The 23,388-nt window shown below is 40.1% G+C and overlaps 1 protein-coding gene across 10 annotated transcripts in view; it reads left to right on the plus strand.

Moving 5' to 3' along the window:
• HECW1 (HECT, C2 and WW domain containing E3 ubiquitin protein ligase 1) overlaps positions 1 to 23,388 on the plus strand; it is a 261,005-nt gene that overhangs the window by 141,224 nt on the left and 96,393 nt on the right. For 7 of the 10 annotated variants that reach the window (XR_010433682.1, XM_064668439.1, XM_064668418.1 and 4 more), the window contains one exon: positions 17,661 to 17,739. Coding sequence is in view for 9 of the 10 variants with exons in the window: in XM_064668439.1 (XP_064524509.1) it covers positions 17,661 to 17,739 (79 nt within the window). In the remaining variant the exon portion in view is untranslated. The remainder of the gene's footprint in view (positions 1 to 17,660; positions 17,740 to 23,388) is intronic. The other 3 variants (XM_064668430.1, XM_064668452.1, XM_064668472.1) reach the window with 1 other exon arrangement.

Consider the following 23,388-nt stretch of genomic DNA (forward strand, 5'->3'; position numbering starts at 1 on the left):
AATTATTCTTGCTTTGGCCTTCTGCATTCTTAGATACTCCCTCCTGCATCTGCTCAGGTGAATGAAAAACAGTGCAGTTCCTGACATTATACAGTGGGTCTGCAAGCAGATATTTAGTTTTGTTGAAGGGGGAAGGAAGGAAGGAATTAGACCTGTGGAGTACACTTCAGAGGTGAATGTGATAGACTGCTGAATGAAGCACCTCCTGCTTCCTTCCAGGAGTTACCCACTGTGATATGGTATGAATCTGATTGTGGGTGAACACCAGATAAATTACTAGAGGTAGTTTAGGCTATATGACTCAGCCTTCCTGCATGTATCAGTTCAGAAGTTGCAAAAAGATTTGCTTTGTTGTTGCTTCACAAAATAGATTATTTCTTTCCTCTCCCCCAGCATTTGTCAGTTTGATTTGTTATTGCCAATTTTGTACACATTGATTTAAGTCTCAGTGGGTGCACTAAAGGCCTGCTAATGGATTAAAAAAGAGAACGTTGTGTTCTACCCATTTTTGTGTGTGTGTTTGACTATTCTTTAGTGAAAGTACTGTTTATACTTGGCACAATCTTAATTTTAAAAAAGTACATTTCTTAATCAGGAAAAAAAGGAGCAGGAATGCTGCCAGGGTGAGTCCTCTCCAGTATGCAGCTAGTCCAATACCTAAGACCTTGGGAGCTATAAGAATCCTGCACTGCATGGGCATGAAATCCTCCAGGTCAGATTTGGTATGTCTGCAGCACTGTCTGATGGGACATGAAGAGGAAAGCATTTGGTTTGTTTTTCTGTGCTCTGTTTTCTTTCCTTGACTGTTTATCCACATCATGACAGGCCCTAATGTTTTCACTAGCTGTCCTTTCTCACTGTGCACTGGATGTGTGTAAAGGGGCAGCTGTTGGAAAAACTTGTGTCCATGTTTTAAGTGGGATGCTTGATGACTGCAAATCATCAAGGCAAATAATTTTGAGCTTGTCAATTGTATGCTTTCTCTATCCCCACAGGGTCAAATTTTCCTCTTTAATTAGGCCTTGCAAGAAAAAATTTTTTTTGCTTTCCTCCATTTTGCATTTACCTTTGTTCAATTTTGTTGTCTTCTCCCATGTTCCAGGATTAGCGAAGATGGAGATAAGAAGCTCTTGATCTCCCATCTGTGTATCAGTTAGCATTGCTTATAGCTTCACCATGTTTCTTTTTACTGAATTTCTTCTAAGGTGTTTTAAAAGCACGTGTATCAGGTGACACATGATTCTGATCTGCATCTTTTCTTGCACAATTTTTAATATAAAATCAAATTCTTTTTGAAAGCATAATCAAACATTTTTAGGATCTCTGATAACCTCTGGTACTCATGAGTTGAAGTTCTTTGGGTGTTTATATAACAATATAGGGAGAGGAAATTTTGAGTGTGGACAACAAACTCATGGTTTTGTGTAGAACTGCAACTGAGATATAGAATCACAGAACAGAATCATAGACTCGCTTAGGTTGGAAAAGACCTCCAAGATCATCGAGTCCAACCTTTGACCAATCACCACCTTCAACTAGACCATGGCACTAAGTCCCAAGTCCAGTCATTTCTTGAACACCTTTGGGGATGCCGGACTCCATCACCTCCCTGGGCAGCCATTCTAATAGCCTGACATCTCTTTCCTTGGAGAAGTTCTTTTTGATGTCCAACTTGAACCTTCCCTGCCACAGCTTGAGGCTATGCCCTACCTTGCTACACCCTCCTTTCAGGTAGTTATAAAGAGCAATAAGGTCACCCCTGAGCTTCCTCCAGGCTAAACAACCCCAGCTCCCTCAGCTGCTCCTCATAGGACTTACCCTTTATATCCTTTGCCAGCTTCACTGCCCTTCTCTGGACATGCTTCAGCACCTCAGTGTCTTTCTCGAAGTGAGGGGCCCAGAGCTGCACACAGTACTCAGGATGCAGCCTCACCACTGCTGAGTACAGGGGGACAAATTCCTTCCCTAGTCCTACTGGCTACTCTATTTCTGATACAGACCAGGATGCTATTGGCCTTCTTGGACCCCTGGGCACACTGCTGGCTCGTGTTCAATCGGCTGTGGACCAGCACCCCCAGGTCCTTTTCCACCAGGCAGCCACTCTTCCCCCAGCCTGTGGCACTGCATGGGGGTGTTGTGGACAAAGTGTACGACCCAGACCTTGGCCGTGTTAAACCTCAGACCATTGACCTCAGACCATCAATCCAGCCTGTCCAGATCCCTGTGCAGAGCCTTCCTACCCTCCAGCAGATCAATATTCTCACCCATCTGAAACCTGACTGAGGGTGCACTTGGTCCCCTTGTCCAAATAATCAGTAAAGATATTAAACAGGATGTGCCCCAATACCGAGCCTTGGGAAACCCCACTAGTGACCGGAAACCAACTGGATGTGGCACCATTCACCACCACTCTCTAGGCCCAGGCATCCAGCCAGTCTTTAATCCAGCAACAAGTGTACTTGTCCAAGCCACGGGCTTCCAGCTTCTCAAGGATAATGCCATGGGAGACAGTATCTTTACTTCTACCTTCTGAGGTAGAAGACTTTTGAAGTAGGAATTATGTTAATTAGGTAAGAAATCTAAATCACTTGGGATGAGATGTACCAATTGCCGTATGTATTGGCCCCCATGACCCAGGAAGTAATTTACAGTCATGTTTCTGAGATGACATTGTGCTTTCATCAAGAAAAGAAGCCTGTGTTCTGGTGGTCATTAAAATAATACCGAGACTTTTTCAAGACTAGTTAATGCATGAATTCTTATTGTTCAGATTCTAATTTCTTAATGATGATCCATCTTTAGTACCTGCAATTTTAAGATAGTTGAGCCTTTATTTTTATATCTTGTTCAGTTTTGTTATATAGCACCACTATTGGTCATCTTTGTGTGTCATCTCAAATGTGGGTGCAAATGTATTACCTCTCAGGTATGTGCTAAAAATTAATGTTTTCTGAAAGGGTTAGAAATTCTCAAATGAAAGTTGTTGTCATAGACCGTAATCTGCTATTAATTCCTATTAGCTGATGAGACAAAGTATTAGCCATGCTGAAAAGTGCAGTGGCCAGGTTTCTGACTGACGTGTCCATTCAGGAAAATCGGCATACTAAGCCATGCTGATTAGTTTAGAACTAAGAAGAAATTACGTTGAAGAAAGAATGCAAATATTAGCTGAGAGACAACTGTTAGTGTGGATAAGCCTTCTTAAGATGTTGAATAAATTTTAAAAGGTGTACAGGGAAAAACATGAACTCACTGCTTATTCGAAGCAATGAATAAAATCCCAAATGGCCCTTCAGGAGTTTACAAAGAACAAGGCAAAATAAGTAGGTGGAGCTGGGGCAGCAAAGGAACTTGTTTTTTCTGTGATACCTCTGTGATGACACAAAAATAGGACATCAGGGAAACGTGGTAAATACAGCAGAATTAGTGGCTCATGGGTGTGTTTTTAAAATATCTGATGTTTTAATACAATGTTAGGATGCCAGAGGCTCAAGTTGTTTCTTGAAGATGGTCTTTTGTTTAACAGTGTCTGCTGCTGGGTCTCAGACACAATACTGAGTGAAAAGGCAAGAGGAGAGTTACTCTGCAGGGAGAGATGTTAACAAAGGTGTGGCTATGGGTTTTTAATCTATTGGTGTGGATTATGGTAATCTGAAAGCCAGATCCACTGAAGTAATAGAGATATCCCTGTCTAGTAGTCTTTCTCTCAAAGCCTGGGTGAACTATTGCACAAATATAGGCTAGATACAAGTTATTTACATTGTTTCTTTGCTTGGCCATTTTAAATGGCTTAATTTGCTGTAAGACATGTCATTTTGGACAGCTGCTTTGGAGTATAATGCAAAATTGAGAAAAATTGGATTTGGTGGTTGTTTTGGTTGTGGTTTTTTGTTGGATGGTTTGTTTGTTTTGTTTTCTTTTAGATAAGAGCATGGAGATTTATCTGGCATCTCTGTCTGGGAACTCCTGATGCACTGACCAAGCTGCCTATGTTCTGTGTTGCAGTGAGAGCTGTAGCCTGCAGGTTTTCAGATGTGAGGGAAATGTTTAGGACACACAGATGAGAAATAAGCTGAACATATAAGTGGTGTATTTGCTGTGCAAAAGCAAGGTATCATTTTACAAAGCTTTGATGCATAGTTGAAAATACTGATAAATTCTTGGGTAGGTGCACAAATTATAAAGTCTCTGAACTACCCACAAATGAAAGAGATGTGGAATCACATATTCCTAAGCTAAAGGATGCTGTGTTTCCTGTGGCTAGCTGGAAAGTTGACACAGTGGGAGGAAAGCTGGGACCTAGGTACCAGTCTTCTTCTTGTGTCCATGCATCTGTATCACTTATATGTGAATACAAGCTGAGGGAGGAACTTAAGATGAGATGAGCAATTGTGTGCCCAGTCTCTCATTCAGCAATTTTCAGCAAATTTCAGCAACTGCCATTCACCAGCATTGCCTGGAGGATTTCTTTACCTCAGAACAGCAGCCAGACAAACAGTCAGACATGCAGAGGGAAAGAAAGAGATCATAAAACTTGTCAAAACTAGATCTGCAGCCTGCACTGAACCTGCCTATGTGTAGTCCTGCAGTGAAGTTTCATATCTACTGCAGCTGATAGATGCTATCAGCTTTATTCCTAATTGGATTTTCAGTAACCAAGGATTTTCCAGCAGGCCGAGTAATGGAGAAAAATAACTTACTTTTCTTGAAATATCTTCCTTCTGTTTTCTGCTCTACTTTCCTTACTCCTGGGAAGAAGGGGGGTGGGATAAAGATTTGAAGAGAGAACATTATTGTAGTTTTACAATGCATGACCCTTTATAAAAGTAACCAGTACTTAAAATCTCTCCCTCTCTGAAATAACTCATACCCTCAGATAACCTGTATAAAATCAGCAGACTTGACTGAGGAAATCACTGGGAGGTGAACTTGCACACATTTACAACTGGGGGATTTGTAGGTAATTTTGAATGTTTGTGGCATAACTCGTGGGTTGTTTCAGTAGAAATACCATAAGTAGGTGATAGAGAAGAGCAGGTGGTGACTGAAAGCCAGAAGGTTTTTCAGCATCCCAACACACATTGGTGCCTGCAGGAATCTGCCATTTGAGTGCAGTGTGCATGAATGTTCTTGTTGTGTGTATGTACATGTCATGCATGCAAACCCTATGATGATCATGTCATCCTTTGTTTTGTCTGTTTGTTGAGTATATCTTGAATTGCCTGTACTTAACTTCACACAAAATCCAGGTGATCCACAAATACATTAATAATGTTATATTGGGAAAAGGTTATGATTGGAGACAGATAAAAAAGAAAGAAGCATTGCAATTTATATTTGTCAAGAAGCAGACTTTATGCTTCACAGTTATCTTTTAGGTTTGCATTTTCTGGTTTCTTGGAGCTTGACAGGATAATCATGTTCCCTTAACATAGTTTTGCTGATGGAATAAAGTTATATAGTATTACACACTTTTCTAAATATTTTTTTCCTATAATTATTACTTGGACCTCTTTTGTTCTCAGGCTTTCATACAGGTGGGGAAATGGATGTAGGTCAGTATGTTAGATATCAACAGATGTGCATAAGAATATTTCTTTAATAGAATTGTGAACCTTTTTTTAATTTTTAATCCTTGAGTCTCCTGAGAAGTATTTTTCACTTCCCTTAAATATCTGGGCTTTTTTTCCCCTGGTTAGCTAGCTGAGAACACACGCAGGATCACTCTCGAGATAAAAAGGCAACGCAGAAAGAACCGTGTATTGCAGAATACACCATCTAAGGAGTCTTTCTGCTGTGCCTTTTGCAATTGGATATGTCTGTCACGTCTTGGCCTCATAAGCCACCAGTGTGCCTGTAGCAAATGCGGATAGAGCCTTCCCAAATCTTTGTTCGCGAAGCCTAGCCATGATGATGATGATGAGCTAGCTGAGTTCTCAGACAAGCTTGTTTCCATCCATACTGAAAGCATGCTCAATATCCCCACTCAATATCTCCACTTTAAAATGAGACTTAAATTCAAACATCTGTAAAATCTGATGGAAAGCAACTATATTGTTCTTACACACTTCCCTTTTTAACTCAACTAGTTTGATTTTTATTTACACCGAGGCAGCTTTTGCCCTTATGGCTATGTGGGTAGGACTTTATGGTGAACATAAACCACGTTAATTAGACCACATGTTGATACTCTTAACAAAAGCACCAGCATTACTCATAATAGCTCACTAACCCTGGATTATTGTTAAAATTCAGTTCACAAAATGTATAATGGACTATATTTCAGGTACCAACATGTTTATGACCTTTTGTCTGGCAGACTACAACTGTACTAGGACTGTGATTCCAGAGGTGAAGAGGGCAACCAATGTCTGTTACCATACAGCTGATTCAGCTACATGGGAATAGTTAAACCTAATACTGGAAAAGTCTGGAGGTGCCACTAGCTGTCAGGAAATCCCAGGTTTTAAAGCAGCCTATTTATTTCTCTTGTTTTTCCCAAAAGGATCTCACTTACCTTTGTTAGCAGGCAAGTTTGAAAACTGCTGCCATTGGGTTTGAGTTCTAACAAAGCTGTACTGATCATAGTTGAGCTGTTGGGTTTTTTCTGGTGTTTGGCTTGGGTGTTTTGCAATGTGTCTGAAAGGGAGAACGGGATTTTTTTAGGATGCAAAGATCTGGAATTTTATTAATTAATTGCTTGCTGTCCTTATAGAATCCTTGACTGCTTTTTCCTTTGTTTTTCACTATTGTTCTATAGAGCTCTGCCTTTTTACCTTTTCTTTTTCCACTTTTTCCTTTTCTAGTAAATTTCTTTCATGTTGTATTTGACTGCTTCCTCTCAAGGTTTTGAACATCTTCTTGATTAGGAGAGGTCCAGGCTGCCTGAAAAGCGTGCTGTGCTCTGGCCCCAAACAGCCTTTAGGACCACTTGGCTGCCTCTCAGACAGCTGGCTGGCAGTGGTCGCTGTGTGAACCTCGAAGTGCTCAGAGTTGCCAGACACACCCAGGCATGAGAGACATCTCCTTTGCTGTAGGAGTGAGCTGTGGCAATGTCAGGCTTAGCTTGCAGGACTGCTGTTTTTGCAGCTACCTCTCTACACTGTGCAGTAGAATGCTGTGAGTCTTCATGCTTTTTGGAGCTGCCACCGCTGAGAGGATGCTCAGAGTTTGCATGTTTATTTTTCAGTTGTGCTTTTGAGGGTGAGGAATGGAGGTGGAAATTGCCAAGTTTATTCTCATGACATCCTAACTTTTTGCTGTGAGTGATACATCATTGACAGGGGGTCAGCACAGGCTACTTCAGTGTCCTGCAGCTCAGAGATATATAATGCTACTGTAGCAGAAGAATAAAGGATAAAATATTAATGCCATAAAGTCAGTGGCCAATCTCTTACCACTTTTAGAGGATTCAAAATTAACTTCCAGATTCAGCAGTCATCCATTGTGTCTCACCACAGACTGGCAGCACAGCCTGTGGAAAAGGCTGGAAAAATTGTGTCTCATGTTCTTCTCTTTCCAACTGTTTAAGGGGGCATGGGTCAAGGGGGTGCTTTGGATCAGACCTACTTCCATGTAGCCCAAAGTTTTGCATGCTGACCAATATGTTCCTGCTACTGCAGGATCGGGAAGAGCAGAGTGAGAGCTGCTGCTGGAGGGGCAACAGCGACAGCCCAGCTCTCCTCTCCTTTCCTTGCCCATCATTACTCACACAGTTGCAGACAAGCAAACGTGAGGGCTGCCTGTGCAGGGCAGGAAGGAGGGAAGGAAGGAAGGGATGACCTGTTTGCCTGGCAGAGGGCAGGAATGTTCCTGGTGGAGATGAGGGGTGACGTTTTCTGCAGAAGACATTTGCTTTCATGAAAGCGTGTTTGGCAAGGGGAGGGATCTAGAGAGCAGGGGATATGGAGTTTGTATGGGAATGGGAGTCACTTCTCTTCCTTATGAGTACAGATGAGGACAGTCTGGGTGGTGTCTAGCGTGGGGCATGAACTTCTGCATTGCCTTGCTCAGTGCCACAGAACAGTTTCCCAGTGTTGGCTGAAGTGTTTGAGTTGAATTGTACACTGGTTTCCATCAAGCCTGACACATGTGAAAACGCCTCTGATGCTGATAAGATGTGATTTATTTATTAAGAGCTACAAGCATTATACCATTATACACACTGAAGTTAATGATTTTCTGAAGTGACAGCACTTCTGCATTTAGTTGACATCCCTTTCCCCTCCTGTTGTATTTAATGACTTTATGTTCAGAAGTCTTGCATCCAGTATGAACCAGGCTAAATCCTTCACAATGATTTTGGTGATGACTAAATTGCTGTAATGAATTAATTTGTTAATCTTGGAGATCAGACAATTAATCTTGGAGATCAGATTTTGTAAATATTGCTTCTCCCCAGAAGTCTTTGCCATACCTCAAGTTTGCTGTAACACACTACCACTGTCATTTTCAGGATGAGTCTGGCCTCTGCTTTCTTTATCCTTCAGATTGGACTTTGCATATGAGGATTGGCAGAGATGCAGCTGGATTTATTTATTCATTCAGTCTTAAGGAAAGTAATATTTGGGATGTTACTGATGACTTTACCTAATGGGAAGTAGGAGGCACACTCTACTCACAGCACATGATGAAATGACAGCAGGACATAGATACAAGTTGCAACAAGAGACATTCTGATTAGACCTCAGGAATATTTTTTTCTCAAGACAGCAGACAAACCTTAGAACAGGTTGCCCAGAGAGCTCGTGGGATCTCCATCCTTTGAGATATTTAGAGCTGAACTGGACAGGGGCCTAAGTAGCCTGCTCTAAGTTGGTCCTGTTTTGACAGAAGGGTCAGATGACTTCCAACAATCTCTTCCAACATTGATTATTCTGTGGCAGTTTGATTCCAGTCAGTGTTCCCACACGCCCACTTCACTGGAGAGAGGCTGTTGACTTTTTAAAGCCTACTGTTCTGAAAAACAGCAACCTAAGAAAAACAAAACATTGAATACTGTAGGCAGCAAAAGCCAGTTGGGAATTTTTAAAAAAGAAAGATTTAAAATAAAGCAACCACAAAAACAGACAACAAAAGCAAAAACAAACAAAAAAAACCCAAACCCATGGGTTTACTAAGGTGAGATGAGCAGTTTCTGCTGGGTCTCATAGATCTACCAAAAGATACAGAGGAGAAACACTGAGTGCGAATGAGGCTGTATTAACTGAGTGACTGTAGATACTATAAAAGGATAAGATTTTCTTTTCTTCTCAGCTTTAGCCTTTCTATGGCATCATAGCTACAAAAATCCTCTGTGTAGTGAAATGTTTTATTAGTGATTCAGCAAGATTGACGGACATTTGAAGTAGCAGAGGTATTTCTCTTCTTTTAAAATCAGATTATAAATCTCTGCAGTCGCCTCATTTCTGCTCAATGTAGGACCCAAGGTTGAAAGTAAAGTGTCTGTAGCTCACTTCTGGAAATAATGGTATTCATGGTTGAACTGTTATTTGAGGCATTCATTTAGAAGAATGGGCATTGTTCACTGCCTAGCTGCTTCTTTTATGGTGTGAAGGGTCATTGACTTGATTCCCTTGTCCAGACACTTGGGCAGCATGACTAATGCTTTGAGCTGTTCTTCAAATACAGCTTAGCTGAAAGATACAGTTGTTTCTCACACGTGTCAGCATTACTCATCTATGCACTTGTCCCATCCAAACCGTGTTAGAGGAGTGAGGAGTTTCTGAAGCTGTAATGAAGAGAGCCTGGAAGTATAAACTGCTGCCTAACACAAGTTTCCTGCCTTCCAAAGACGTTGTGGATGTGTCAGAGTGTTTATTCTGTATATATCCTATGTGTTGGTGCCTCTCATCATTTCGTAGGCAGAGAGAAAAGGTGTTAGCAGCAATTTTTTTTTAGTTCTCCATACGAAGAAAGGATTTTCATGACAAGTTTGAATTTGGGGTCTAAGGGGCAAATTTAATGCAGAATTACAGGATTCAGAGAGAGCCCAATGGGCCTTTTCATCTCTCCATGACAAACCTCCCAGTTATTTCAGTGGCTTGCAGGATATTGTTTAGCTGTTCCAGAGAGGATAATATTTACAAGCAGTTCTTGCTGTCAGAGTGGTTAAGCATATTAATACTCTGTGTATGGACCTGTCAGGTTTACAGGGTCAATCCTGTTCAGCATTAGGCAGCTGCCTGATGTAAATCTGATCATAAACCCAGATTTTCTTCGGGGTTTTTTTCTGGATGATGGTAACACTGGAAAGTACAAAGCTGTTTAGCAACTGCAAGGAGCCTTCTTCCCTGCTAACTCAACCAGAGTTTGTTTTGAATATTGGGGCTGTAAACTACTGTCATCCTTTGGTCCACTTTAACCTTGCTGAGAAACTTGTTAGGGCTCAAAGGGTCACTGGCATGAAATAGCATACAGCCTCAGAGCCAGCGTGTGAGCAGTTGGTGAGATATGCTGCAGAAAGCAATCCTCTCAGAAGTTGCTATGTATAAAGAAAATGTCTGCTGCTTAGATGTAGTTCAGCCATCAACCCAGAAACCACAACCCAAAGCACAAGCATGTGCTATTGTGTTAAAGTATCTGAAAATCTAAGACTTTATTTAAATGAAGTTGCAAAGAGTGAAGGAAGATTAGAATCTCTAATCAAGCTTTTCTTCTGCTGTCAAAGGGTAACTGAGGTTTATTAGGCAGAGCTGTTAAAACCATTAAAAAGCTGAATCTAATAACATTTTGGAAGAAAAAGATATCTCTGCCAGAGATACTGATTTGTTGCCTCAGTCCTTGATTTTGTTTTAATTGGAAGTGTTAGCTCTTAACATTCTGATTCTAGATTCTGGTTATGCTGAAATAGCATTCTACACTCATAGGGTCGGCTGGGGAATATGAAGTAGCTTCATGCCAACATGGAGACATACACTGGGTGTGAACTGTCATTGGATGTCCTCTTGTCATAAGCCTGTTGATAGTTGCCTTCTAGAGGACTTTACTAATGATACTAAGCAGCAGGTTTTTTTCCAGTAATGTGGTTTGTCTGCCAGGGTTTGTTATCTAGAATCTGCCGAAAGAATTCGTAACTTTTTCAATGGGAAAAAACAGTTGTTTACTCACTTCCTTGCTACCTTTTTTAAGGGTTTCTAGGACAGGACTTTTTGGAATGAAAAACTTCTGTCTCCTGTGAATAAATGAAGTAATCAATAAACACTGCTGCAAGATGAAGCAAAAGGTGCTTTCTGTAGACAGAGGGCAATTACTATATGCCCACAAAAGGCAAATTCTCCACTTAATTAGGGAATGGCATTGAGAAGGTGGTGTATTACAAGGCTAGAATGCCGCTGACCGTGGCACATGGGGAAGCCTCTGTGTGTGTGTGGTCACAGTCCTTCAGGGATGTGAGCTGGCTGCACAGAGCCCAACAGGAGCTAGGCTGCTGCTGGAGAAGCTGCCTGCTGTTTGGAGGCACCTGATAAAAAAATACTATGGTGCCAGCACAAAGGCTTAACAAGCTAACAGGATAAGTGGAATATGTTGCATTCAAGAGCTGGATAATTCTATTAACAGAGTGGGGCTTGCAGCTGAAGCACTGCCATTAATTAGAGGTAGATTTTCAAAGTGGTGCCTGGGATTATAGCCATAATTCTGTCACTGGCAGGCATGGAGCTCAGATCTGCATTTGCTCTTTTCAGAATTTGCCCCTTACATCCCAAAGCCCTTTCTTCACTGAAGAAGTCAAGTAATGGAGTGAAAGGAAGCACTCAGTCTGTGTTTGCTTAGTCAATTTTTTTTTACAAAACTATTTCTTTTTAAATTCAGCACTTGGGATGAAATGGGAATACTCACCCATTTGCAGATCTACTGAGGAATTCCCTCTCTAAAGAAGATGGTAGAGTATGAAGTGTGAACTCGTGATGATGTCTGATACTCTCTTCCTGTAATAAGAAACTTCACTGCTGAGCTGTGGAAAGTGTAAGCCTTTTTCCACATGTTTTAGAGAGTTGTCCAAATGTTAAGCATTCAGAGAATCAAGAGGGCAACAGCAAAAGCCAATAGAAATAGGTTAGGGGAGAATAATTTTTTGACTAATTGTTCTGGACTCCTGTGCCACGTACGCACAGGTCTCTTAAAACAGTAGCTCCAAGCTGGTTTAAACTAACATCAGCAAAGCTGTGCAGAGAGGATGCTGGTACTCTGCCCCTGCATTGTGCTGGGCAGTTTTGGACCCATCTTACATGTCAGATGCATTAGGGGATAAAAGCAGATGGAAGGACATAGGAGACAGGGCATCAGCTTCTTCTTTTGCTGCTGACCATTGAATTCAGGCTATTAAACTTATTTATTTTGCATTAAATCTGCTGGCAAGTTTGGTGGCCTTGAAAAGCAGAAAACAGAGAACTGGAGCTTGAAGCACACGTAGTGCAGGCAGTGATGGACAGCCTTTTCCTCCAGCGCTGCAACACCCCATCTTTAGCTCTGACACATCTAGCAACACTTTTTCTGATTGCTGATGCACAATTTGGGGCTGAGCTGAGGCTATTTTTCACTTGTTATTTGAATTAAGCACAGGTTGCAGCATTCCCTTTTTGCATCGCTCTAATCTACCGCTTTTCATCCTCAGAGCCGGTGTGTACAAACAGAAAATATTTTGCTGCTCTACGTTTGTGGTTCCTAGTTTTCTTTCATTGTAGACTTCCATCTTCAATACAGATATGGATAGTACTGCTGGGAAGTGTGAGCCCTTCTGAATACTTTGTTATGTTTTTAGATCTGGTTTTTTAAAGAAAAATTCTTGTGAATAGATAGTGTTGCCCAGGCTAGAGCTTTGTCAGTTTACAGTACCTGATTATTTAATCTGCAATAGATATTACTGTATTGCAATCTGTGCTCTCAGTGGAAAATATTCTAGGTTTTAATTAGCACCTTGTAAAATCAAAACGTGATTGGATTGAGCATTAGGTCATGTCCATAATGTTCACCAGGTAAGTCAACAAAAGCAAAAAGGTAGTGCAGCACTGGTTTTCGTGTCACTGCAATTTCCTGTTTAAATGTAAGAAATACTGGCTCATGGGAGATAACTGATATAAATTATGGTCATTAAATATTGCCATTCTTTTGCAGCAGAAGCTACTGATACGGAAGTACTTTGGTCGTCAGGGAAAGGGAGGATTACTTACTCTAGATGTTTCTTTTGCTTATGGGAAAATTTGCTTGGCTTTGTTGAATCTCCTTGTGTGGGCACAGGGGACAAAAATGTCCTTCTGGAGAGGAAAAAGCGTTACAGAACACTTAAAACTAAGACATAACAGTGTTTTCCTGTGCTGTGTGTGGGAAAAGGAGTAAGTGCTTGTATTTGCCAGCTATGCATGTCCAGCTGTGGTAGATGTATGCAATAAAATCATATTTATCCTGTTTCATATCAGCAGGACTTTAAAAATATTGAAGTTGGGCTGCACAGTAGACAAACATGCTAAAGGGAACTCAGTGCCGCAAAGCATGTTTTACCAGCATGCTACACTATTACTGCTCACTGTGGTGTCCAAAAGCAGATCTTCTAGTGCAGCACCAGGTAAACACAATTTCTTCCAGACTTGATTCACACTATACCTGTATTTGCCTCATCCTAACCTAGAGCAACAGGGAGGCTGAATAGGGGCATCCTAAGTGTGCCCTGTAAGCCACTTTATTTTAATGACCAAGAGAGTCATCTTTGTTACTCTTCCATATATTTAGGTAGACTAGTGAAGAGAAAGGTACTTTAGGAGATACTTTTAATTAGTTGTGAGAGTCTCTGTTTCTGGGCCTCTGCTCAGAGGCCTCACAAATTTTTAGTGATGCGCTTGGAATTTTGTCACAGCAAGAGCTGATGGATTTTAATGCTCTGGGATTTCTCAAGATTTTTTAAATTCTCTCATTTAAATTCTTTTTCCATAGCCTGTTTAGTCACATACCATGGCTAAAGAGGGAGCGAGTCTCAAGGGCTCCATTTGCTAATGTGAAGTCTGCCTCCTTTCTCATTCAGGGTCGCGTAACTTCCTTCTAGCATTTGCAGGAACTACTCACAAGGAAAAGTGATACTAGGACAATACTATTATTTTTAGCTTTCACTCATCTCCTTCTATCTTCTTTCTTCTCTGTGCTGTAAAAATGAAAAGCACTACCAAACCTGGACCTTTTCCTGAGCTTAGCAAGTCCCAGGAGGCTTGGATCTGGCCTCAAATACCTTCCCATGTCTCACAGATAGCCATCATAGGCTGTGGCAGTCATCTTTTGCAATTCTTCAGAGGCTAGGAAACTCTGTAGCAGAAAAGATGATGATTTTACAGTATATGTTTGTTGCAGGATATTTTGAAGAAGTACTGATAGCCCTCTAACTGTCTGAATATATACGCTCCCATCAGTGGCAATGATGCTGGCTCCAGTTATATTCAAGGAAAGCAGAAGGAGGTTTGAATCCAGTTCAGGAAGCCTTTGGTTTTCTGAGAGAGATTCAACTAGGCTTGAAGTTGCAGCTCATGTCCCATCCCATGTCTAGATATAAAAGAGCATGTAGTAAAATCATATTCATTCTGTTTTGTATCAGCAGGACTTGTAAAATAATTAGTCTGGGCTGCACAACTAAAAATATTAAACTAATTCAGACTGAGCTCTCACTTCAAGGGCATAAAAGAGCAGAAAAGTTATTGAGGGAAAATCACATTTGTTCCTTTTCATGTGAAGGACTTCAAGTCCATAGAATGTCAAGTGACAAGAGGAATGTTGTCCTTCTGTCAACTAACTATATTTTAAGTGGCAGTTGAGAAGATAGAGGGGTTTTTACCTCCTGATGACTAAATTCAAGGTTTACTTATACTGACAAAACTCCCAATGTAATTATATTGTAGCCACTAAAATCAGTCTGGATTTCTTTCATGAACAGTATGACCTGTGCATGTTCCCATCTCAGGCCTCAAGATACTATGAAACTCAGTTGGTATTGTGGCTGGTGAGCATTGGTGACTACTCACCCTCTTTTGCCCTGCCCTGCATCAGGTGCAGCCTTGTCCTCGCTACTGGGGACAATCTGGTATTGCATTAGAAAACAGTGAATCTGAACTGCAGCAATTAGGTCTTTTTATTTTCAGAAAAGCAGATTTAATGTTGGGAGATTTTTCTCCCTTCCTCCACTGGTGTTCCTTCTGACTTCTTGAAATGCCAATAATTAAAGTATAATCAGTTTCACGGCCTTCCTATTATCCTTCCCTGAGTACATCCGTGTTTAATTCCTCCATTCTTCGAGAGAGGATGTCTACCTGCTCTAGAGCGTTCTCTGGCATTTTCCCTGCCGTGCCTGAGGACCTGTATTGTGGGTGAGAAGTTGCAGTACATGTGTGAGTGGCAGACCAGTGCCTTCAGACTGCTGGAGGGTGAGGAACACAGATTGTCATGGTAGAGCTACACACAAGGCACTTGGCTCAACTGTTTTTAATGGTGCACCCCAGGTCTCAACCCAAAGATAAGTGTGTCTCTCCTTCAGCCTTTCTGCCATGCTTTCTCTTTCTCATCTGCTGGACAGGAAGAAAAGTGGAAAAGCTTCAAAAAAATGTGGGTGTTTCCTATTGCTAAGGTTAAGTGCTAGACATTATCAAAACGACTGGCTTTTGGATGTAGTGTTGCATCTCAGACAACTACACTGGGGTCAGCTACTGAGTATATAACTAATTTATGCAGCAGGGCTGGCTTTTTGTCCCCATGATTGCACGGTGAGCACTTGACAGGATGCTGTGGGGTACAGCTGTTTCACAGAAGGGATGGATCATCCAGAAGCAAATAAATTTATTTTGGTTTTCTTTTACTTATGAGACTGGATGTCTTATTACTTCCCTTGTATAATGCCAAGCTTCACCAGTGCAGGTTTGGCCATGCTAGGGGTGCTTTGCCCATATCAGAATTCGCAACAATATTATGACTGCCTTGATATAATCTCACTAATGCATGTATGGCCCCCAAAGGGTCATTTAATAGCAACATATTTTTAAGTTTTGAACAGACTAGTGTTTGCAGGACCCCATCAGATCCACCCCAATTTGTTTGAAGTGTAGACTGCTAAATTATTCATACTACCATGATATATGACATACATGGCAGATCTAAAAAGAAACCCAGAGTAATACTGAAGAACTGAAAAAAAGCACGTGTTTTGCAAACATGCGCATGCCCAGGTTGGTTGGCCCAGTTACTGTCCTGGACAAAATCATGGAAGGACTATAATAGTAAGCATTAAAAGAGAGTGTGTAATAAATGTCAGCTAGTGACATAGTATGAAAAATACACAGTGATAAGGAAATGTCTGTTTCTTGGTGGGATCACAATTTTAGCTGCTAAAGGTTACCGAGTTCTTGTCATAAATTCTAGCAATCACATATATTCTGATTTAAATGTGTGTCTGTCCAGCTGAGAAGACAGAAAGAACAATTGCAACTAATTAGCTGTGGTCCAATAGGGATGTTCATACTGGAATTTAGTCATAGTCTCACTCTACTCAGTACCTTTTATCTCATTTAGATAGTCTGGAAGAAACAAAATGATTATGACAAAAAGTCAAGTCCAACAGAGCCCATTATTTTATAATGTTATCTAAATTCAACCTGTATGTTTTTGATCTAGGCCTCATTTGTGTCTTAACCTGACAGTTGTGTTGTTTAATCCCTGCAAGCTGGGCTGTAGTGCCCCCTTGCATTGCACTCTCTGGAGGCAGAGACCAGCTTGCTTTCTAAGTTAAGCTTGACTACACAATATTTAATATACTGAGCAATGAGTCACAGCTGAGTGGGACTTCAGTTACTGTTTCCTGGCAGAAATTGGAACTTCACTGCATAAATGCTGTTTTTCTTTTTTGGCTGACAGCTGAATGGCAAGAGTGGCGAGGAGCTGCTGCTTCCTGGGGGCAGAGCAGCATTTGGTTTGACTCCAGAGTCAATGGGAGGCAGTACTAGTAGCACCACCTCCCTGCTGGACTTGGAGCCTGACACCCGATGGAATCTCCTCTGCCCTGTTCAGGGGCTCAGCAGTGAAAACTGCTGATGGTGTGTTTCTGCTGATGCCCCAGACACTGGCTCAAAGGCATTCTTGCTTCCCAGTTCTGATCACAGCCAGAAGGCAGCTTGGGTCCTAATTTGCACAACAGCAGCTCACCAATAAACTTGCTGAACCAAAGACTGACATTAAAACCTAAACTGTGGAGTACAAATGGTCATCTATGGATTTTTAATTTCTTTTCTTTTGCCAGATCACCCTCAATGCTCATTGTTATCATAATTCACAGCTGGTTGTTGTGCAGGGTATTAGTAATCTCTCAGAAGTCTTTCTCACATGTATGCAATTAGCTTTCTGGAACAAGATTTTCTACACAAGTAATAAGATGTTATAAAGATGGAAGTTGTTTTAAGAGATGGTAGCTACATCCGCATCCTTATGTCCTGTTTAATAAGTAGTTCCTTTTTGGGTGATGAACTGGTATGTTCAAATTACAGTAGTATTTTTTCATCATAAACATAAACATTGTTTTGATCCCTGGTCCTTAATTGATTCTTAGTTGTAAAACTAAGATTCTGCAAAAAGACAGTAGGCAATTTCTATGTTCAAGAGTTGTTGGAGACTACTCTTTCTCACCACTATTTGTCTTCCAGCAGATTTTTAAAAGCATCACCAATGAAGACTCAATCCAGGGACAAGGAAATCGGAGACTGATAAGTTTTTCATTGTCAGGTAAGTCACTGCTGATGAGAAAGTTTTAAGCCCAAAGAGTTGGGGACTGGAGTTTCTAGAACCTTTCATGTGCATGTTTCTAAAACCTTTCATGTGTGGTAGTTTTATATATGTATATATTTATGTATGGTTTTTTGCCTGTTGCTCTAGAAGTGATGCTGAGGCAGAGAATTAATATCTGTGATTACTGCCACACTCTCTTCCTTCAATGAGAGTTATGTGCTGAAGTGTCTTGTTCAAGTAGAGTTTTGGGGCCAGATTAGGTTTTCTGTTCACAATTAAATATGTAGGTCAGGGAAAGCGAGATCAAAGGCATGTGCTTAACTTAGAGAGCACAATGTGATTTGTGGTAGTATTTTGTTTCTTGGAGAGCACGTTCCACAGTCATGGTCTGGACCTGAGGCAGATCTATGTGCACAAGCTTGTCTGTGTTGCTCAACAGTGACTCTCTGACTTCTTGAGCCAGAACACTTCTCGCACTCCTCTGCACTTCTTGAAGAATGCTCAGCCTCATTACTTGGCATGTGTCTGCAGATTTTAAAGGCTTAATATGGTTCCATGAAACAGCTATGAACCATTTGATCTGGCTTTGGTAAAAACAGTCTGCAAATCACATCTGTAGACAAAAATCAATTTGTCAAAAGAGCGTAGTTGTGAGCAAGGTTCTCATTTTGGAGTTTTATGCTTGCTACATGGTTTCTGTATTTTTTTAGCTCCTGGAAGTCAAAGATGCTTACCTTGACTTGAAAGTTCTTTGAGGAAGTAGTACAGAGTAAAAAGAGTTACCCTAGATCAAAAGTTTTACAGGCATAGGCCTTTCTGTATAAAGTCCTACACTTAGACAAGTATCTCATTATATGATTAGTTTTGGCCATATGATTTGTTTCAAGCTTCCCTCTACTAAGCACACAAGTCAGTGCTCTCCCAAATTAGATATCCAGTGTGGTTCTTGAGAGGCTGTATATGATACATGGCAAGTTAGACTGGTATTAGGTGGGGCTGTTTTAACACATCACTTATTTTTGTGAGTTGGACACTGGGCATCCACCCATCAGTTGATAAAACCATGGGCTTAGCTCAAGAGAAATAAAGAAGTAGAGTTAATATTTTTTAATGTTCTTTAATAATCTTATACAGAAAATGTGGCCCAGAACTAGTTACAGTTTTTCATTCTCTCAGATTCTTTGGCCTAGTAGACCAAGAGGTTTCAAGAGTAGTAATTTGTGAGACTGATAAATAACATGGTCTCAGTTGGCCCCTTTATAAACTAGAGTAGCTAATTTACAGCTTGATTCAAAGTATATAAAGACCATACCTTGTAATATATTTGGGATATCTTATTCTGATGGTTTACAAGCAATTAATCTACATTTGTATCACATCCATATTAACAGCATCCTCACAGCCAGGTATTTGAAAGGCTTTGATAAAGTAATTGGACAATTATTTTATCAAAAATCTGTGGTATCAAAATAGTTCTATTTCAGTCTTTCTGAAATTAACAGATTAACATATCACAAGGATTTATTTGTTACCTTCTCACTTAGTCAATACCACAACAACAAAATGTTGTCTCTCTCAAAGCAAAATTGTTGCTATTCCTGTATCTAATATATCTAATAGAATACAAATCAATCCAGACCTTCCAGGGGCATCAGCAGGAACTAGGATTCCTTTCTGTTTGCACTACTATCTCAGCAATAACTTCTCTATTGTCACGAGTCCTTTTGGCTTACATAGACTTTTCCTTTTCAGTATCTATATTTTGGTATATTGTCATCTTCAGTATCATTACTTAAAAGTTATGTTTCCAAATTATGGTTGATTTAGTGGCAATTAAAAAGATAAAAGTGTCAAACCATTAGAGTGACTGGGAACCATTGCATTAAGCACTGCACCAGCACAGAGCCACCATGCCCTAAGCAGTCTGTCATCTAAAGAATGCAAGAAGAGCTATGTCTTCTACCATATCACTTTTTAAAGAAAAAAATTATTAGAATGGGAGAGAAAAATGTCGAAGTAGGCCAAATTCCATGAAATGCTGAACAACATCAGTGCATTTCAGCTGACTCGTATTGCTTGCTGTACTGCTGAGGCTCCAGTCAGACCCTGTGTGGAAATGGTTATTATAAATAACCTGTGCAGAAACAGGTTATTTTCTATAAACCTGGTGACAAACTGCCTTCTTCTTTCTGAAAGTGCTTCTTTATAGAGTATTTGGTTGGACAGAATCCAACTGGTTTCATGGGAGATTTTGCTTGAGAAAAGATTTCTGGATTGAATAAAAATGTCAAACAATGAAACAGGTGTAAAACAATCCTTTAAGGCACAAGAAGATGGCTGGCTTCTTGAGAATGGAAATAGCAGAGAGTTTACATTATGTCACTAGGAGGGATTTTTCCTTCATGTTTTCTGCGTTGGAGACTGGAAGTTGGTCCTGTGAAGGGTTAGTTCAGATCAATATGTTCACTAGCAAGACTGATCTCAAAGAAGGTAGTTTCCTGTAATTAAGCCTCTTAATAGTTTTTATGATGACAGTATTATTATAGCTTTCATTATTTAAAATACCAAGAGAAATATTTTAAGCCTAATTTAACTAGATTGAAAAAAGTCTTTAAGGAAAGCTATGCAGTCCATTTTGCATTTATTTTCTGAAGTGCCTTTTCTGCTGTTACCAGTGAATATCACACTTCTGATAAGGTGCCTGAAAGTGTCAGAGCTCTCTTGCATGAAGTATGGAAAGAAGATATGTGCTAAGCTTCCTGAGATGTACCAGCTACTTCACTGAAGGTTCATGGTTCAGCAGTATAACAAATTTGCTGAAAGCCCTTAAAAGCAGTCTTGTTGGCTGGTATATTTAGAAAGTGTATCATGAGGTTTGCATGATATGCCTCCTAGCTCTATGTTGCATGAAATAAGTTTTTCAGGCTTTAATATTTCACATATCTCATGTGTTTGCACACTTTATTTAAGTGTGCACACATTTATTATGTGTTCTTGTAGAACAAATGACCAGAAGATTTGAATATTCTACAGACATTCAGGCATTTATCCTCTTCACACCACTCTGAGAATGTTGTTAATTATTTTTGTGTGTCTTTCAGACCAGGTATTTGGGTAGTATCAGTTGTCAGTTTAAAGAAGTCAGAGTAGAAATCAGAACTGAAAATAGTATAAGGTCCACTAAGGGTCATGATGACTGTAGTTGTTACCATGAAATGCTTGTTCAGAATGCAGATATATAATGCACTTTATCTTCCAACAATTTTTTGAAATCCTAGTAACTGATTTTATAACAGGAGTTCTAGTCACTAAATTTTGTTTAATATTGTTATAAACCTGCTGCCTCTTCTGCCCTCCTCAACTCAAGCCAGCTTGCTCAGATGTATTCTATATAAACCCGAGGTACTAATCCCTTGACTTTTTCTTACCTGTTGGATCTTGTGTGAAGGTGAGGTGACTTTCTACCGCTTCCAGTACATCTGTGCCATGCTCCAGACTAAGTCTGAAAGGCCTCAAAAGGCTTTGAATTCAACTACTTTATTATCCTATTTAACATAGGCCACCTTGCTCCATGGTGTGGAGCTTTGTGTGAGTTTGGCTCAGATATATCTTACAGATAGTAGTCTGGATCTGAGGATACCGGGAGATGGTATTTTGTTCAAGTGGTTAACCGCTTGCAGTGATAAAAACTCCCACTTGCTGTGATAAGCTGTTCACTTTAGCTGTTCAGACTTTTTCTGTTTTCCTTCTTGATGAAGACAATTTAAAAGGTAGCCTGTCTTTCAGCCATTTTTGAATAATTAATTTCTCTACTCCTTTTCATTTATTAATAGACCTATTTTCTTCCTCATACCTCTGCTGCCCTTTCCTTGCCCAAATGACAGTCCTTCCATTTTTGTTTGTAACAGCTAGAAGAAAATATTTTCTCCTTTTTTAAAACTGTCTTTAATGTTTTGCCTGGTAGCCCTGTTGGTTTATCTGATCCACTTAGTCGTCTTTTTTTAAATCTCAGATCATTAAACACCTCCTTGTGCAACTACACCTGCCTTTTTTTTTTCTTACATCCTGTTTTAAAAGGAAAGTGAAATCTGTCTATAGATCTGTAGATTTCTGAGAGCAGGAAGAAGCACTTTAATTACCTGATTTAACTTCTTGCATATCACCAGTTGCAGAATCTCATTCAGTAGCTGATCAAGTCAGTCATCTATTGTAGTGTATGTAGTATATTTCTCAATTCCTCTGCATTAGTTTGCAGTGTTGGATTTTAAGACTTCCTATCATTGCACATTACTGTTTGTTTTCTAAAATTCCTTAATATTTGCTTCTTGAAATCTGATACCAGATGCAATACTTCTGTGAATCCATGCTCACTTTTCTTATGATAAATTTTAATATCATATACTGCTGCATGAATCAAATTGGCATTTCAATAAATGCAATATTGATGTGTTCTTACAACTGAAAGGTTGTTACACTGATAGTAGCTAAAGTAGTTTCTCTTGCTTTAAAAGCACATGGCTGAGAGGCAGTATCTATGTGCCTCCTGTTGAATCTTGAGCAAAGTAGAGTTTTGTTGTTCCTTCTTTTGAAGCCACGACTATGTCTTGGGTAGCTCAGGCCACTAAATGAACTGCTACCCTCTAATACAGAGTCCAAGCTCTGCAAAAGAAACACTCTACAAAAGAAACACTGACATATCAGCACCCTGGCAGTTACCTTCCCTCACTGGTAGTCAATCCAGATACCAGTCCTGTTCAAGTTCATTTTTTCGGTGTCAGAACCCAAGTTGACAGCTCTTTGGGAATTTACAAAGGAAATCTGAAGGGAAGTGTTGGAGCTGTCTACCTACATCCTAATTAGCAACTCTCTTGTGGTGATAGATTATGAAGATGGTTTACTCTGCTTTGATACATGAACTATCAAGATCTCAGTAAGATGACAATATTTTTTGCTTTTTGCAAAAATATGAAAATGAGCAGATCATAGAGAGAATAAATTCCATTTTGGTGTTCATCAAGCTAAATCATAATCTAAATTGAATGTGGTCATTCCAGTGACACTTGGTTCTTTCCAGTGTCCTGTTAACTCCATTAGTGCTGTTTTTAGATATGTTCTGGGCAAGTTTGGCCTAACTGAAGATGTCTTCATTTGCTCAAGGGGTCGGGTGACCCATGAGGAATACATTTTATTTCCTGGTCCTGAGATTATGAGGCTAGTATGCTAAATAAGAAAAATGTGAATTTGGTGAGTTGACCATAGAATCTGTGGGGCATAATAACCTCTGCCACAAGTGTCAGTATAGATAGCTGCAAGACATCAGTTGTCGTCAGTTGGATGGTGCTTGGAATCACAAAGGACATTCAGGACTTGGCATTTGTTGGAAGGAGTTTGCCAACTGTTTTAGAATATCAATATCAGTTTCTCAAAACTAATAGCTTTGCTACTTACTAGTCTTTGATCCTTTTGCTGGTTTGTAGACTCTGGCTTTTTTACTTCAATGAAGTAAAATATGCACCATCAAGAGACTAGAGGGACTTGGTCTTCTTGAGACACTTATAAATTGCACAGAGTAGCCTCGTGTATTATTTCTAGGAAAGTTCTTCCACAGCTATTGGCAAAGTCTTCTCATCCCTTGGGGAGAACAGC

The sequence above is a fragment of the Pseudopipra pipra genome, chromosome 1 (genome assembly GCF_036250125.1).
Source record: "Pseudopipra pipra isolate bDixPip1 chromosome 1, bDixPip1.hap1, whole genome shotgun sequence".
Classification (NCBI taxonomy): domain Eukaryota; kingdom Metazoa; phylum Chordata; class Aves; order Passeriformes; family Pipridae; genus Pseudopipra; species Pseudopipra pipra.